Source organism: Aspergillus uvarum (genome assembly GCF_003184745.1).
Source record: "Aspergillus uvarum CBS 121591 unplaced genomic scaffold BO82scaffold_26, whole genome shotgun sequence".
Lineage (NCBI taxonomy): Eukaryota > Fungi > Ascomycota > Eurotiomycetes > Eurotiales > Aspergillaceae > Aspergillus > Aspergillus uvarum.
In genome coordinates this window covers 292,699-308,341 of record NW_020291323.1, presented here as the reverse complement: position 1 = coordinate 308,341, position 15,643 = coordinate 292,699, and the positions used below count along the sequence as shown (strand labels likewise).

The 15,643-nt window shown below is 53.2% G+C and overlaps 8 protein-coding genes across 8 annotated transcripts; 4 read left to right on the top strand and 4 right to left on the bottom strand.

Annotated features, from left to right (window-relative positions):
* Nucleotides 1-1,283: 1,283 nt before the first annotated feature.
* BO82DRAFT_383445 (uncharacterized protein) lies at nucleotides 1,284-2,161 on the top strand (the record flags this gene model as incomplete). The annotated part of the gene is made up of 2 exons (XM_025638013.1): nucleotides 1,284-1,536; nucleotides 1,602-2,161. 2 exons carry the CDS (start codon nucleotides 1,284-1,286, stop codon nucleotides 2,159-2,161), a joined length of 813 nt encoding a protein of 270 aa, XP_025492082.1.
* Nucleotides 2,162-2,263: 102 nt separating this feature from the next.
* On the bottom strand, nucleotides 2,264-3,719 carry BO82DRAFT_335340 (putative O-methyltransferase; the record flags this gene model as incomplete). The annotated part of the gene is made up of 3 exons (XM_025633301.1): nucleotides 3,406-3,719; nucleotides 3,224-3,350; nucleotides 2,264-3,165 (listed from the first exon to the last, which is right to left on the bottom strand). The coding sequence occupies exons 1-3, from the start codon at nucleotides 3,592-3,594 to the stop codon at nucleotides 2,264-2,266; spliced, it is 1,218 nt and encodes a 405-aa protein (XP_025492081.1). The 5' UTR covers nucleotides 3,595-3,719.
* A 1,141-nt stretch (nucleotides 3,720-4,860) lies between these two features.
* Nucleotides 4,861-6,439, top strand: BO82DRAFT_335338 (MFS general substrate transporter). Its single transcript, XM_025633300.1, has 2 exons — nucleotides 4,861-5,081; nucleotides 5,142-6,439. The coding sequence occupies exons 1-2, from the start codon at nucleotides 4,912-4,914 to the stop codon at nucleotides 6,280-6,282; spliced, it is 1,311 nt and encodes a 436-aa protein (XP_025492080.1). The 5' UTR covers nucleotides 4,861-4,911; the 3' UTR covers nucleotides 6,283-6,439.
* A 542-nt stretch (nucleotides 6,440-6,981) lies between these two features.
* Nucleotides 6,982-8,034, top strand: BO82DRAFT_374523 (oxidase ustYa family protein; the record flags this gene model as incomplete). The annotated part of the gene is made up of 4 exons (XM_025637426.1): nucleotides 6,982-7,246; nucleotides 7,307-7,426; nucleotides 7,496-7,614; nucleotides 7,711-8,034. 4 exons carry the CDS (start codon nucleotides 6,982-6,984, stop codon nucleotides 8,032-8,034), a joined length of 828 nt encoding a protein of 275 aa, XP_025492079.1.
* An 85-nt stretch (nucleotides 8,035-8,119) lies between these two features.
* BO82DRAFT_75867 (uncharacterized protein) lies at nucleotides 8,120-8,602 on the bottom strand. Its single transcript, XM_025641526.1, has one exon. It carries the CDS (start codon nucleotides 8,456-8,458, stop codon nucleotides 8,204-8,206), a length of 255 nt encoding a protein of 84 aa, XP_025492078.1. The 5' UTR covers nucleotides 8,459-8,602; the 3' UTR covers nucleotides 8,120-8,203.
* Nucleotides 8,603-9,150: 548 nt separating this feature from the next.
* BO82DRAFT_247513 (YoaK family protein) lies at nucleotides 9,151-9,876 on the top strand (the record flags this gene model as incomplete). The annotated part of the gene is made up of 1 exon (XM_025630835.1): nucleotides 9,151-9,876. A coding segment is annotated over one exon (726 nt), but the record flags the coding sequence as incomplete, so codon positions are not given.
* A 332-nt stretch (nucleotides 9,877-10,208) lies between these two features.
* On the bottom strand, nucleotides 10,209-11,898 carry BO82DRAFT_414794 (uncharacterized protein; the record flags this gene model as incomplete). The annotated part of the gene is made up of 7 exons (XM_025639932.1): nucleotides 10,209-10,263; nucleotides 10,355-10,635; nucleotides 10,703-10,866; nucleotides 11,021-11,141; nucleotides 11,235-11,408; nucleotides 11,448-11,723; nucleotides 11,776-11,898. 7 exons carry the CDS (start codon nucleotides 11,896-11,898, stop codon nucleotides 10,209-10,211), a joined length of 1,194 nt encoding a protein of 397 aa, XP_025492076.1.
* A 1,830-nt stretch (nucleotides 11,899-13,728) lies between these two features.
* Nucleotides 13,729-15,584, bottom strand: BO82DRAFT_75771 (CCCH zinc finger DNA binding protein). Its single transcript, XM_025641525.1, has 5 exons — nucleotides 15,334-15,584; nucleotides 15,131-15,274; nucleotides 15,018-15,065; nucleotides 14,656-14,953; nucleotides 13,729-14,557 (listed from the first exon to the last, which is right to left on the bottom strand). Exons 1-5 carry the CDS (start codon nucleotides 15,412-15,414, stop codon nucleotides 13,833-13,835), a joined length of 1,296 nt encoding a protein of 431 aa, XP_025492075.1. The 5' UTR covers nucleotides 15,415-15,584; the 3' UTR covers nucleotides 13,729-13,832.
* Nucleotides 15,585-15,643: the final 59 nt, after the last annotated feature.

Genomic DNA, 15,643 nt, shown 5'->3' with positions numbered 1-15,643 from the left:
CAACTGAGACAGACAAGCATTGAAGCAAACTGCATGGAAAGGTTGGCGGCCTCAGTTCTCGGGTAGCGCGGATGTAGGTGCTCATCCGTCAATGTATGTACTGTACCGTATGTACTACTGGTAAGCATTCTCACCTGCCTTATCAGAAGGCAACTGCCTCGAGCAATTCACTTCCAGGTCGCATTGGCCATGTAGGATGATTCATCCTTTCCGCGTCTAGACTACAGCCTCGAACAAACGACCTTGTGGGGCCGTGTGAAGTACATGCATTAGTGCTACATACAGTACGTGTCCACGTATATGGCGAACTTCCCAAGTCCGACATGCATTCACCTTCACAGTACAGAAGCTGATGTGGGCTGTACTATGAAGATGTGCTCCCGCGTATCTTGTGAGATGCCAGCCATTTTATACTGTTCTGTATGGTATAACCTACAATCAAGCATCAGGCGGGTAGAGTGCCTTCCACATTGGAGCCTCGCCCAAACGGCCATATGCATTGTGGAACAAGTAGAATTGGAGAGCGATTGAGTCATGAACAGCTCTGTTCTGTGCTGCCAGTCGGGGACGTCAAGTATAAGAATGCAGCTATCTTGCACTGCCATTCAATATGCCAACAATCATCTCTCATTCAGACCCCACCACTATAAGCGCTTCCAGAAACCCTGCTCTCCAACGAAGTCGAATCCACGATATAGCAAAAATGAGACTGAACCTCCTTCTCATTCTGGCTGCCGCTGCAAACGCGGTACCTCTGATTGCGCGTATGTTTGCACCCAGAGTCCCCCATCAATGAAGTGGTACTGACTGGGTCTCAACAGGCAATTCAGGTCATGCACTTAGTGCTCGTACTCGTAAGCTCTTACCTGTTAGCATTGCAAGTTGTCCCTTAGGCATCATAGCTGACACCAACTGGAGAATCCGCGGCGGACGCCGATGAAGCAGTGGCTTACCCGGCTAAGATCGACCAGTCCTGGGTCGATGCGGCGTAAATGGATGGGTGTGTTAGGAAGTGGTCTACTCCGTGCTGCTAGGGTTGGGATTCCGCGATATGTATGGAGTGGCGAGTAGAATGAATGGTATTTCACAGATAGTCCAGACAGGTAGTACGCTCAGTACTGTACTCTTGACCAATGTTCAAACTCACCCATGTACGCTTCGGGTATGCAGCTGGCTTTGAAGTGAAATGCGTGTCTGCCTCTCTTCCTACTTAACCCCACCCAAATGCCCGTCAAGTTCGATAGCATATTTCCGCACCACGCTGCACTCCAGGTTCTCTCATTATGTCCCCAAAACAGCAAGACTATCATCAGCTTCGACGCAGTTCGACCGACGAGGCCTTCGAAACTGAGAATGAGACTAAGCCAGGTGCTGCCCATCTGGAACCCGCACGATCCCCGAACCCAAGAGCTATAATCCTCAGCGCCCTCTCCGTTACGGTCGTTCTCCTTGCCTGCTCCAACATCACCTTCCTTATCTACTGGCTCAGGAGTACCAAGCCAACATCAACCCAGTGCGAGGGAGGTTCATACTACGGTGTGTGTCCCGATTCTCTATTTGAGTGTGGGAAACAGGGACATTGACTTGCGTATTATCCCCAGCCAGCCTCTACCGCACCATTCCCCTCCCAATTCAAGAACACACCGCATTCGTCAGCGACAACGCCAGCGCGGTGGCGCACCTCTGGGAAGACGAGCTCAGCGGCGACCCGGGCGTCGTGGCGCTGGACGGCGATTTCGTCCGGGAGAAGCATCTCCCCGAGGCCATGGCGTTCCCCTGGGATCCGTCCAAGAGCGTGTATCTCCTCCAGGGGTACCATAATCTGCATTGTCTGCGAACCCTCTTCCGTTATGCCTGGACGGCGGACCGCGGCCTCCCGCAACGCATCGCGTTCAGCCACGTCCAGCACTGCCTGGACCAGCTGCGGCAGGATGTCATCTGCAACGCCGACGACACCCCGCGGTACGCGGGCCACCAGCAGCCCGGCGATCCGCCCGGCACCGGAGCGGGCCAGGTCCGTCTGTGTCGCGACTGGAGCCAGCTGGAGCGATGGGCCCGCGAGCGCACCGCCTGCTTCAAGCATGAGGATGAGGTCCCTGGCCGGATGGTCGATCGGTTCAAGTTCTGCCCAGATGGGAGGGTGTTGTGGCCGGTTGAATAGGGTGCGGTAGTGGTACTGCTTGTGGTATAGATTTTAATTGCATTCATTCACACTTAGTAGCAACCGTCTACAGCCAGTGAATGTTCCGGATTAAGTACAGTACTATAGCTTCATGGCCTCCACAATCCCATCGCCGCCCTCATCGACCGAATCCCACACCCCGACCACCGTCAGACCGGCCGCCTCCAGCAGGGTCTGCCACTGCAGACGGGTACGCTCGATCCCCGCGTTGAACGCCATCATAGTCATATCGAACTGCGCCTGGAACTGGGCGGCCCTCTGGTCCGAGACGATGATCTCATGCACGAGCAGCTTCGAGAACCCCGGGGTCATGGCGGCGGCCACCTGCTGCAGGATCCGGAGGCAGTAGGGGTCTGACCAATCGTGGAGGATATGGTGGTAGAAGTAGACGCGGGCGCCGACGACCGGCTGCTCTGTGAAGAAATCATAGGGCACCGTCTCGATGGCCGGATCCCCCTCTCCCTCTACCTCCTTCAGCCCGTCAATGACCGCGGGCAGGTCCTCCAGCACCAGCCGGCCGCCCGCGTCGGGGAACTTGGCCCGGAAGGCCAGCAGGTCATGCCCCTTGCCCGCGCCGACGTCGACCAGCAACGCCGCCGTTTCGGCGGCAAAGCCATCCAAGATCCGCTCCTGCACCGGGTACCAGTCCACCCAGTACTTCCGCGCGCCCATGGTGTTGCCCATGAAGGTGTTGAAGTCGCGGAGCAGGGCCGGGTCGGCGGCGATGCGGTTGAAGGTGCTTTGCTTGCTCCCGAAGGCGTACTGCATCAGCCCGTCCCTCGGGTCGAAGGGGCACGTGTATCCGCGCTCCTGGAAGTAGGCCGGCGCGCTCTGCATGGCCGGCACGATCAGCCGCGACACCATGCGGTGGCCCGCTGCGATCTCCTCCGTGGCCATCGCGTGCGTGATGCGGGTGGCCGTCCAGGTCTGGGGCGCGACTTCGTGGACAAAGTGGACGGCGGAGAGGAGGCGGAGAATACGGACTAGAGGTTGAGGGTTGGTTTAGGCTGTGTTGCGATGACTGGAGGTTTTTGGTCCTACCGATCAACAGTTCTTCTGCACCGGACAAAGCGGCCAGGCTCGCGGCGCTGATGGGCGCGTTCGCTTGCGCGATGCGCGCGAAGAGATTCAGGTCCACGGCGATGCGAGCGCTGGTGGCGACCATGGGCTGTGGATTTGGTATTTAGCGTAGTCGATGATCCGAGCTGGAGAGGAAAACGTACCGCAAAGGCCATATCCACGGCAATGTTCTCGGGCTGTTCCAGTTGCACGGTGAGGGCTTTGCTGAGCTGCAGGCATTGTTTGCGGGCGTCGACATCATCGGGGTTGCTGAGCCTCGATGCCAGGGCTTGGAGTTGGGTGATGAGACATAGGGATTCCTCGTTCGCGGTGTGGCCGTTTGTGGGAGGCATGATGGTTTTGGTTACGATCGAGATAGCAGGAGAAAAGGAGGAGGAGGAGGAGGAGTAGTAGTAGTAATGGTGGTGAGGGTGGTGGTGGTGCTAGTATGAAATTCTTGGTGTCAAATTGTAGAAATTCTCTCACAATCCATGGTCACCAAGGGGGATGATATAGAGTGAGCCATCTGGAAACAATCAAGTGGAAATCTTGAGGTCCATGCCTGGAAATCTTGGTTCATTCACTACATGAGCTTATTCTTATCAGACATTATCATTGGATCCTTTCCACGCATGTCCGCTGTGTTCTAAGCTAGAATTCACTTTCTTTGTTCCTAGGGTCAGAAAGCTTCTTGGGGGCCGGAATCATTCCTCCTTTCCAGCAGACAGATAATATATGTGTCTCAGACATTGAAACATCTCGACTCACTGCCCACTAGTGCTAGTCAATCCTTGATTCTCTGGTAGAAATTGTGATTGCCACGTATCAAGACTGTATAAAGAAAGGTGTCTGGCTGCCTTACTCGAAAGAAAGCCAAGCTTCTATTTTAGCATGTGCTGTGTAAGCCTCAGAATTACATACAATTCAATTACAGATGCGCCTGGCTGAGTAAAGACCGCCTACCACTGTTGGTATCATTCTAGCCTGCCTATAATACACCTTAAACACTACCAAATTCGGCCTGCTTATAGGCTGTAAGTTTAGCCTTTGCTTAGCGGAAAGACGGTCCACTAGGGAGATATATGTATAGAGTGTTTTCTGTAAATCAATATTGGTACGAAGTACAGTACAGTACATTTACAGAATCGGTGACAGCTGCGGCATTTTACTTTGGACCATTTGTATTTAGTAGTGTAGTTAGTAGTGATCGGGCACCACCTGGCAATCGGGACAGCTTCCCCAATACTGTGTCGGTTATAGGGGTCACGGGTAGCATCCTGATTCACCCGAGGCATTCATCCGATGGGTCCAGACCCCTGCATATCACGCCAGGCTGGCTCAAATGTCAGATTTTAGTCCGAGTCAGAACAGCTTGTAATGGCTTGCGCGGCCCGCCCTGATCTCGCGGTCTTTGTTGTTCGGACATTGCCTGTACAAGAACATGATCATCCCTGACCCCTGTCAACGCCTGGTTGCCTACTCGAGGTCGGTCCCATGGTTCAGATAATTGTGAATGAATACACGCTTCATTGGACGATTGTAACCTCAATTTAGTACAAGATCATGGGTGATCCAAGCCGCCTTTCCCACTATTCCCTCCTCTCCCTGAAACCCTTACAGCGAGAAATCTCCCACCACCGAGCTCGCTACACATTGGCCTTCGAGTGCCCATGGCGCAAATTTCCCCTGGAGACCAGCAAAGAGAAAAAGATGCCTCTCGACAAGATATCAACAATCTCGAGGAGGAATCATCATCATCCTCCTCCGCCGCCGCCCCCACTGAAGACTGGTTTGCATGGCTGCAAGTCCTCGGAGCTTTCTGCCTGAATCTCAACACATGGTAAGCAAGCTCACCCACGTTCAACTTAGGGTTACAGTCTAACCAATCAAATCTCTCAAGGGGACTTATGAACGCCTTCGGGGTCTTCCAGACATTCTACGAACTGGATCTACTTGCCTCAAAATCCTCCTCTGACATCTCATGGATTGGATCAACGCAGGCCTTCCTCATGTTCATTATCTCGGCGATTGTAGGGCCGATTATCGACGCAGGCTACGTCCGGTCCTTGCTGGTGCTCGGGTCCTTGCTCACAGTGCTGGGCATGTGCATGACGAGCCTTTGCACTGCCTACTGGCAGGTGTTTCTGGCGCAGGCGCTGACAATGGGGCTGGGATTCGGGTGCCTGTACGTGCCGGCCCCGACGATCGTCTCCCAATACTTCCACGCCAGCACAGCGCTGGCGATGGGGGCGTCGTCCGCGGGCACGGCACTAGGCGGCGTCATATACCCGATCATCTTCACCCAACTCCAACCCCGCATCGGATTCGGCTGGACCACTCGCGTCCTTGCCCTCATCGTCCTCGTAACAATGCTCATACCGGTGGTCCTGATGCGATCGAGAGCCCCGCCGACCACGCAATGGAGCCTGGTGGATCGGACCGCATTCCGGGATGTGCCCTACCTCCTCCTCAACACCGGCCTGATCCTGGGGTTCATGGGCTTCTATGTGATCCTGTATTACATCCAGCTGTTCGCGATCCAGGAGACTAGCGTATCGCAAACGATCACCACCTACATCCTGGTGATCATCAACGCGAGCTCGCTGCCCGGCCGGCTGATCCCCGGGTACTATGCCGACCGGATCGGGTCGATCAATGTCCAGACGGTGGTCGCCCTGGTAGGTGCTGTGATGACGTTTGCGCTGATCGCCATCCACAGTATCCCCGGCCTGGTTGTGTATTGTGTCTTGTATGGGTTCGCCTCGGGGGCCTTTATGGGTCTTCCTGCCGCCGGCGTAGTGAGCCTCTCCGCCGACCGCAGCAAGATCGGGACCCGGCTGGGGATGACATTGGCCGTGGTGGGCTGCGGCGTGCTGGTGAGCACCCCGATCGCCGGCGCAATCCTCAACGGAGGACACAGTGACGGTCGCTATTGGGTCGCGCTCATCGTCTGGTGTGGTGCCCTGCTTTCGGGGTCCGTGGCTGCCATGGCGACAACGCGGATCTGGAAACTTGGCTTCGGGCTCAAGAGGGTGATTTGAAAAGGGGATTCGGTTGGTTCTCGGTGACAACCCTTGCATGTTGTTCTGTGTCCTACAGTAGAAACTCCATGGGAATAAGCACCTGATCCGCGATCTCTTGCCCCTTAACCTTACGACTCCAGAGGTGACTCGAGAGCTCAGAGTGTGTAAGATAAAGTCTGAGAAGGCGGGGTTCTTACCTCCTCGAACCCCAGAATTCAACCTTCCTTACAGAAAGTACAGAATCAATGCTTTTCTTCCATAAGCGCTAGCGTAATTTTGGGTGGCTCTAGGATGGTACGAGCCTGACCCTATTGTAATTCCTTCTCCCTTCTTCCTCGCACTAAATCCTTGCCGCATCTACCGCGTTATGGTCATGGTACTTTTGGCACCCTAATGCAGGCAAATAAAGCTTGGGGGCTCCCCCTCATCATGGCCCACTCCGCAGTATGTACATCCCGATAAACGCTTTGATTGTTAGTCACCATGATGCAAATTACATCCTTGTCGGTGCAGTGGGTAGTGTGATGGCGTGAAAGAGCCCCCTGCGGGGCAAATTCAATTAGTAGTAGGATCGTCGCTCGCTACCTAGTACAATGGATTGGACGTGTGATAACGAGCCGCTCTTGAACTCATTAACTTCACAACCATAACATCAACCGCATGTCGGCGCTGGGGGAGAGAAAGTACGGCCCCCTGACAAGGAAAACCTTTCATAATATGGCGCATCAGGAGTCTGTTGCTGAGCCATTGCTTGCGGAGGAAGAAAGAGCCCGGACTCCTCCTCTTGCCCATCCGTCCTTCGAAAAAGATCTTCTCACGCAAGCACCGAAGAGGAACTTCACGAGGAGATTCGCCCCATGGCTCATTCATCTAAGCATCTTTCTGAGTTACACAGTCGTTACATTGGCCATCGTTCGCCATGCCCTCCCGTCCGCTGCCTCCCACAGCGATAGGAGCGAAGTAACTCGTCCAGCACTTCCCTGTGGGTCCTGCCTCCTCCTCTACCCTGCTCTTCTTTCCTCAACTAACACGTCTCGCGAAGTACCAGATCGAGAGGGTCTGCAATGGCGAACTCGACGATTCCCCACGAACATCGCCGACAGTCCACTGGCAGGGACCCCACGGCCGGAGTTGGAAAGTGCCTGGCATGACCTTCTGCAAAGTGAATCAGAATCCGCCCTGCTGTCTGTCTGTGTCTGTCTATAGGCTAACAACTAACAACTGCCTTCAGACGACAACATCCACGTGCCAATCGAATATCTCCGGGAGAAAAACTTGAATTCGGTGTACACCAAAGATCACACCGAAGGGATCGTGTCTCTTAGCGTCTATCACTCGTTACACTGCCTGGTAAGTCTTTCCCCCCTCTTGCCGATAAACAAACATGCCTCTTTGGCTGTTTCTCTCTCTCTCTCTAGTTATCTCTCTAACACCCCCCTTTTCCAGAAAAAAATAAAGCACATGATGTTCAAGGAACACTACTACGCGGACCGCGACGAAGCCGCCATGGCGCGCGAGTGGAAGCACGCCGACCACTGCGTCGAGTACATCCGGGAGAGCCTGATGTGCCAGCCCGACCTCGCCCTCGTCACCTTCCGGTGGATCAACGACACGGCGCAACATGCGGCCGCCCCGGCCGAGTTCTACCCGACCAATTTCGACGTCGACGCGCACCGGTGCGCGGACTGGGAGGCGCTGGATCGCTGGGCTGGCCAGCGGGCGTTTGATCTGTCTCGGGTGGATCTGTTGAATCGGCCGCGGGGGAATTGAAGATGGAGATGGCGAAGGACCAGGGAGTTGGAGTTGGGGTTGGGTAGGGGACTCGCTGGAGATTCTGGTCCTTGCCCTCGCAATACTTGGAAAGAGGACGGGTGGGTAGGTGACCGCTACCATGCCTTGGTGTTATGCTCTTCATGATTCTGCTGAACATTGATGTTTCTTATCCTGGACTGCAGAGATAGCAGAAGCTGAGATAAACCTGGAAGAGGCTGAAGCATATTCGGAAGCTATGTAGCGAACAAGACAGATGGATGAGATTATGATGTAGCATCCATCCAACGGAGAAAGCCCTAGGCCCTAGGTACTTACGCAATTTGCCATCAGTCAGCTTCTGGGCGCCTTCCCGGAAGCAGCAGGTGAAGAGGGCCGGAGCGATTAATGGCTTGGAACTTAGCCAAGATTTTGAAACATGCATCCAGTGTCTTGGTAAACGTTGCACTGATAGGCGGTAGTGCTTTATCAGTGGCAATCCCAGGCCCGAGGCAACAACTAGACGGGAGGTCTTCTTGCATGAGAATTTGATGATAAGGTGAGGACTTAGATTCTGAGTACGATCAAGTGTACTTTCAAGGTTGACATGATTCTTGAATCACCAGCTCTTGGGTTTTCTCCAGCATGGAGATATGATTTTGCTTCGGTGAAGAAGTCCTCCATAACCGGGGCAAACGCCGACCCGGGCTCTATCCGAGACGGCGAACTCCAATCGCCGATGCCAACGACATTGAACCAAGTTGCTCAGTATGAGGTCCACATAGCGTGGATCTAGCTCTGAGTAATTGCAAGCTCTTGTTCTAAAAGCCAGTTCAGACTTCTACAGAAATTCATTTGGCAAGAGCGCATTGGACATGACAGTGGATTCCGGGCTTCCCACTAAAGCACCCTAAACCCTCATATTGCTCTATCCCACGCCATTGAACCATCTGTCATCACTTCATTTAACCGCTCTATCATGTCTACTTCCGGCACTCAACCATGTATACCGATCCCCAGCACCTCCCATCCGCACACCGTCCCCCATCTCCCCGGCCTCCATTCGACCACAAACCGATAGCCCTACCCCTCCCCAGCACGCACCCTCTCCCCGCGAAGGAACCCTCGCGCAGCCGCCAGCTGACCACCTACCTCACCCACTCAATCCGCGAGGACCTCACCCTCGAAGCGCAGCTCCTCCTCCTCTCCTTCGCCATCGGCATCCAAGACGCCGCCGCCTGGCGGGATTATGGCTGCTTTGCCTCCAATCAAACGGGCAACCTCCTCTTCCTGGCGATCGGGGGCGCCGGACTCGCCGACTCGGGGGATTACTCCTTCCGGCATCTGGGAATGAGCCTGGGCGCGTTCGTGGCGGGCGGTCTGGTGCTGGGTCAGCTGGGGAACTGGCTGGGTGCCGTGCGGCGGCGCTGGTGGTTGTTGGCTTCTAGTCTGCTGCAGACGGGGATGGTCTTTGCCGCGGCGGGGATGTGTGGCCTGCCTCCTCATTCAAACTCACAACCGGCTGAGGCCAAGCAGGATGGGGCAACGACGCTGGCGACGCTGTTTCTGCTGGCGTTCTCGTCCGGGGCGCAGGTGGCCATGGGCCGGGCGCTGAAAATCACGGATATCACGACGGCGATGGCGACTGCGGCGTATGTGGACGTGGTCATTGATCCAGATCTGCTGAGATGGGGGAATCGGAAGAGGAATCGCAGGGTCCTGTTTTTGGGGCTGTTGACGGCCGGGTGTTTTGTGGGGGCGGCGGTGGAGAAGGTCGCGGGCTCGAGGGTTACGTTGCTGGTTTGTGCGGGGTGTAAGGCTTTTGTTACGCTGGTTTTTCTTTTTACCCCGGGGGTGGAGGAGGGGGGATGATTGGGAGGTGGTTGGGTGAATGGGTTAGAGAGGAGATGGGGTTTATCATTGGGGTGTATAGACATGATCAAAGAGAGGATTGTGTGGTATGAGATGGTGGTCTGGTGGCGGTGGATGGTTAGATTCTGTATTAGATCTCAAGAGGGCTTGTGTAGGGCTGGAGGGATTTCTGCACATACTGTTCATTCCATTGCAAATATTACTTTGTCTAAACTAGAATCTGATTTGACAAACAGCCAGTATTCACAAAGACCTCATGGACAGAGTATGGTATGGTTCCTTGCCTCAACGTTCCGTAACTTGAATTGACGTCATAGAAAATCTCAAGAGCTCGAGTTATCAGCACACGACCAAGCCGACCCCCCCGACTCTTTCTGTCTTGAGGTCGTGATAATATTCTTGATCGACCCATACGTGCCCGCAACCATCAGAAACGTACCTAACACGACCACCAGCATGCTCCATCCACATGGACAACAGCGCCCACCGGAGGGTTGGCTGCTCGCGGCCCCGTCTCCAATTGTCATATAGCCACATGCACCCCATAGGCTGGAAGGACATAAATGTCCCCAGGAAAGCGCTGATCAAGGATACCAGGTCATGGAAGATGAGAATTCCACTGGCAATGAGGTATGAAGAGACCGTGACCGCCAAAGTGCAGCTGAGCCAGGTGGCCCAGTGGGTGAATGTGTTTGCAGTTAGATGGACGGAGCCTCGGAGAATGCGGACGAAGAGGTAATTGCTGGCGAACTGGAGATGCGCGTTGAGGGTATTAAATGTGGCAGAGAGGTGTATGATATATGCATTAGGTGCTTACGTGGCAGACAATGATGGTACTGGCGATCAAGCCGGGCAGAGCGATGCCGTAAGAGACATTCTTAATTAGGGTCCTGGCAGGCCCCAGAGCGGGTGATGCGACGTATGAGCCGCAGAAATAGTAGATCACCGTTCCGATCGATGTTAAGTCGCCGTCACAGCGGTCTGGCAAATCAGGAGAGCTCTGGTGTGTAGGGAGGGGTTGCGCATCTCTGCGGCGGTTGGGAAGAATCCTGAGTAGATCACCGTGAGCATTTGTAGGTTTCGCCTGACATTGTCCAGGTGAAAGGAATGTGCATATAATATCAGCTACACATACCAGGAGTTCCGGCAAACGCATACACAATGGAAGAAACGGCAGTTATGGCTTGGACAAAAGATGGACGGCCGACGAGTTTGTAGTCTGACTTTACTCGCCCGTCTGAGGAGCCGTCGAGGGCCTGTCTTGAACTGCAACTGCAATCGCGACCATTATGACTATAAAACCCCAGAGTTAGCCGAAATATCTCAGTCAGGACAGGAAATACCCTCACCAGCAGTAAGAATACTCCCCACCCCTTCCACGCAGTCCATTTGATCTTTCCTAGCGTCCGTATACTTGCCAAACAGTAGGCAACAATAGCAAATATTGCAAAAACCACCGCCGTGCATGTGCCGTGAGCTGAGACCCCATTGAGCCCAATCGGAGCCCGTGCAGAAGATCCAGTCTTTTACTATATCAGCTTGATACCATACAAGAAGCAGACACATGGGATCGTACAGATACACACCCCGACATCGAGAACCTCACGCCCGAGGCGACCAAAGATCAACTCCCCTGAAACGTCGATGGCGTAGACCTCGGGATGGCGAAGTTTGAACGTACCGTTGACGTAGTCCGACCATGTTGTGATAATCGCAATCACACAAACACATATAATTCCAAGGATGAGGCCCAGAGAGTCGTAGACCTGGAGGATGCCCAGATCCCCGAGACTGAACTGGGTCTTGATCATAAGAGCAACAGTTCCGAGCCATCCGACCTTGCTTGTTCAGTAAGGTATCTGTGATATTGAATGAACGGCAAACTCGTACATTTCTGTAGTTTGGGCCATCCTCAATGATCTCTCCAAAAACTGCATCTTCCGCGATAGGAGCAGGAGGCTGGGCTTTCGACTTGTCCGTTGTTGTAGATGTTACGGACTGGATGTCCAACATTTTGATACTTTAGTCATGAGATACTGGAATCTATAGAACAAGATAACCCTGACATGGTGGGAGAGGATTGTACGCGCACTAAGGAACGGTTTATATAGCCGGAGGTACTGCTTATTTTAGCGGTCCGGAAGGACTTACCTTTCCCTGATAGGTAGCAAGTAGAGCATGCCTTTTATCTCGCAGTCACGATTCGAGGGTACGAAGCGGACGCTCATGCCTTTAGCGGGATCAAATGCACGGCATCCCATTTGTAGTTGATGCCGGGGAATGTAAAGCCCTGAGCCAAGAATACAGAAGATGCGGGGACAGGACGGTGTAATACGTACAAAGCATAAAAGAAAAGGGAGTTGACGTATAGAGCCCAAAGATTAATGCAGTCAGGTTAGGTCTACTAATAGCGTAGCCCTAGTTCAGCTTAATATCGACCCCGCACCCGTCATACTAGGCAGGCGTGTCCGGATGAACGATAAGATTGAAAGAGATTAATTATAAATGCAGCTACGGCCACTTGTCCCGACACTTGTGGCTCGTACTCTATTCCCTCCCCACTGGAGCCCGTGCAGGTCCCCACTTGCAACGCATACTCCACTCTCTCCTTGACTGGACCGCCAACATGCTGCCTCGGGGCACTCTTGCCAGGCGCTCACTAAAGGCAACAAGGCGGGTGAGCAAAGCGTGTTTCTTGTCTTTCATAAACATATTCCAATGTCGACTGACTAAAAGTCAGCTGCCAGAGATGTCGCGATCAGGAGATCAATATAATTAGAGCTGTTATCCCGCCAGTTGCTGATCTGGCGGAGTATGCTGCGCAGCCGGCGGGATTGGAGCTAGACTTGGTGGTTGGTTCGCACAGCAATACGAGCTGAGCCCCGATCAATGGCTGGAGTTGGCGAATTCGGTGGATGTGAATAGTCTGGCGTGGCCGTTTCCGGGGCTTGCTGAGATCGCTGGCAACTGAATAGAAGATAGTGATACGACCCACCTAACGTTCAACGATAGACAACTCTTCTTCCCAATGGATAAGGATGTCCAATTACTTACTTCTCGTCCACATTCCGCAGTACAGTATGTACACTACATACCTACATAAATACATCAGTGGCACCAAGACACTTCTTGATCCCCTCATTTCGGTCCCCATCGCCGATCCAAGATCCACCTGTGGGCCGGAATCACATCCAATAGGATGTCCATATCGGCCAATTCGGCCGTAGGCCCATGCCCATCCCCTATCTTTAGATTGCGGGGCTGGGCCCGGAGATCCACCCGAGAATGATATGCGGAGAGAGAGAGAGAGAGAGAGAGAGAGAGAGAGAGACTATACCACCTTCAACAAAGGCGATGTTCGCTCAGACAAACACGAGGCTTTACAGCTCATATAGAGCTGGATATCAGGGATGTAGTATATGAAACGCGAAGCATCGATATCATGATATTGAAGTTAGTGGGTGTAGGTCGAAAATGGTATGGTTCGTTGTTGCTTATTATAGAGGGGATGATAGAGGGTAGGACGTAAGCCCTAGCCCCGAGTATCAGTGGGGATGATGACGGATTCGGCTGAATTGGCCGATGTGCCCACCTGCGCGGTGAGATCCGCTGTGATTTCCGTTCATCGTGGAATACCCGCTGCGCAAACAGCAGCTGCTCTCAAGCCTTCACCAGAGCGATACAAGATCATGAGTGCTGGCGCGATGACAGTGTGCACGTCTACAGACAGTATCAGCTAGACGTGGACCCTACCATAAGCCTTACGATTAAGTGGATATTTCAGCTTGCAGTGGATGCTTTTCTCCATTCGCAGGGCTTTCGGCATAGATTCGAGTACTAATTCATGGCTCCTCGGAGAAGCAACGAACAAAAGCGCAAGGGCGTCCGCGAGCGTGTGAAAGATAGACTAGCAAGCGGAACAGAACACAGCAACAATACCGACTTCGTTAAACAATCCTGATATCCACGTTGTGCATAGAAGCAGGAAACTTGCAGTCCCGCCCGAAACAATCTCCCCACGGACAACGATGGCCCGAGGTACACTTCTCATCCCTGCACGCAAATCCCACAGTGCAGACGGACTGTCTAGCAATAGCGGTGAGGGCTACTCTCTCCTCTTGAGACAGTGACTCTCCATGCTTGTGGGTGCATTGATCGCCATGAAAGCAGTCTCCCAGGAGGTGAAACCTGTTACACAGCTTGTCACGTCTCAACTGCGCGGCGACATGATTAGGGTACGTCAGACTTCGGTCGACCCGTTGGCCTTTGGCATTCAGGTACACCTTCGCATCGAAGCCTTTCAGCGTAGCGGTGGAAGCCGGCGTGGTTGTCATTAGCGGCGACGCCGGCTGGGGCGAGAGGGCTGCCCTCGCGGCGGCCGATGCGTAGCTCCGTGTCGGGGTTCGTGGTGGAGTGTCTGCTGTTTCGTAGGTACCAAAGGACCCGCGTCGCTCCGACCTGAGCTTTTCTTTCATAAAAACATCTTCGAAAGACACGACGGGTAGGGTTTCTGCCAGATCTTGCATCTCACGCGCAAATGGTGGTCCTTCACCGAGTGAGATACGCCCAGTCTCCAGGTACGGCTTGAGGACACGCGCATAGCCATTATCTGTCGAGGCGCAGAATATGACCCGACGGCAGTGAACATCACGTATGTCTTGTACAAAGAGAGCTGCGGAGGTAGTTCAGGCCGAGAATTGTCAGCCAAGAGAGGTTAGCTTACACATAAGTTGGCCGCCGGGGACAATCTCAGGGGAAGAATTGACTGACCTTCCAGCTTACGATCAGCACACTCCTTTCCATAGCCCACATCCACCATATCACACAGTCTATTATCCTTATTGAAGCCATGAATAAATGCTCTCATGGAACTATCGCTTTCCAAGATCTGGGAAGAGCGATATGCCTTGGAAAGGCCTTCGACGTTGGCGTATACACGAATCCTGATCGCTATATCGGGTGAGATTTTCCGGTCGACTGTACGCAGATGGGTTTGTATGGTTTTGATCAGCAGATGCGCCGCCTTGTTTCCGCCCGATTCTTCGCCTCGGACCAAGGATTCTTGAAACTGTGGTCGGAGTGAGTAACTGATTTTAGCTTTCCTTGCAAGGTTCGGGAAAAGAAGGACCGACGTTCATACTATCCCCGTCAATCAAGACAGAGACATAATTTAACTTGGCCTAAGAAATTGCAAGTCAGCATTCGGGTTCCTGACTAGGGTTTGGGGCAGGTAGCAAGAATGAACCTGAGAATTAAGTACGGCCTGGTATTGTTTCTCGTACTCCAGATAATCGCCCCGGTAGGAATCAGAAAGCCTTTTATATTCCTCGGCTTGACATTTGGCTTCTTTCAGCTCAAGCTGCAGACCATCAATATGCGCAAAAAGACCCTAAGAGCATTTGTGTTAGTGGTTTCGAAACGGATTATGTTCATCTCTTCTTCGCGAACCTCAATCAGAGTCATTCTCTTGGCTTCGGTAGCACACAGTTCAGCATATATCTTTCTCAATTCCTCGATGCTATGTTCCATGGCTCCACTCTGGAAATATTGGTCGAGACTTGCAGGATGTTGTCAACACAAACCAAGACCAGAGGATGCTGTGATGAGGTTCGTGGGAAACAAGCAAGAGCAGTTTTGAGAAAGGGAAAATGGTGAGAAGACATTTCAAATCCGGATGGGATAGGTCGCATTCTTAAGTCTCTTGCGCACTGGGCTGTGATAGTTTTCGTCACTGGGTTCACTCGCTGCACATAGTTTT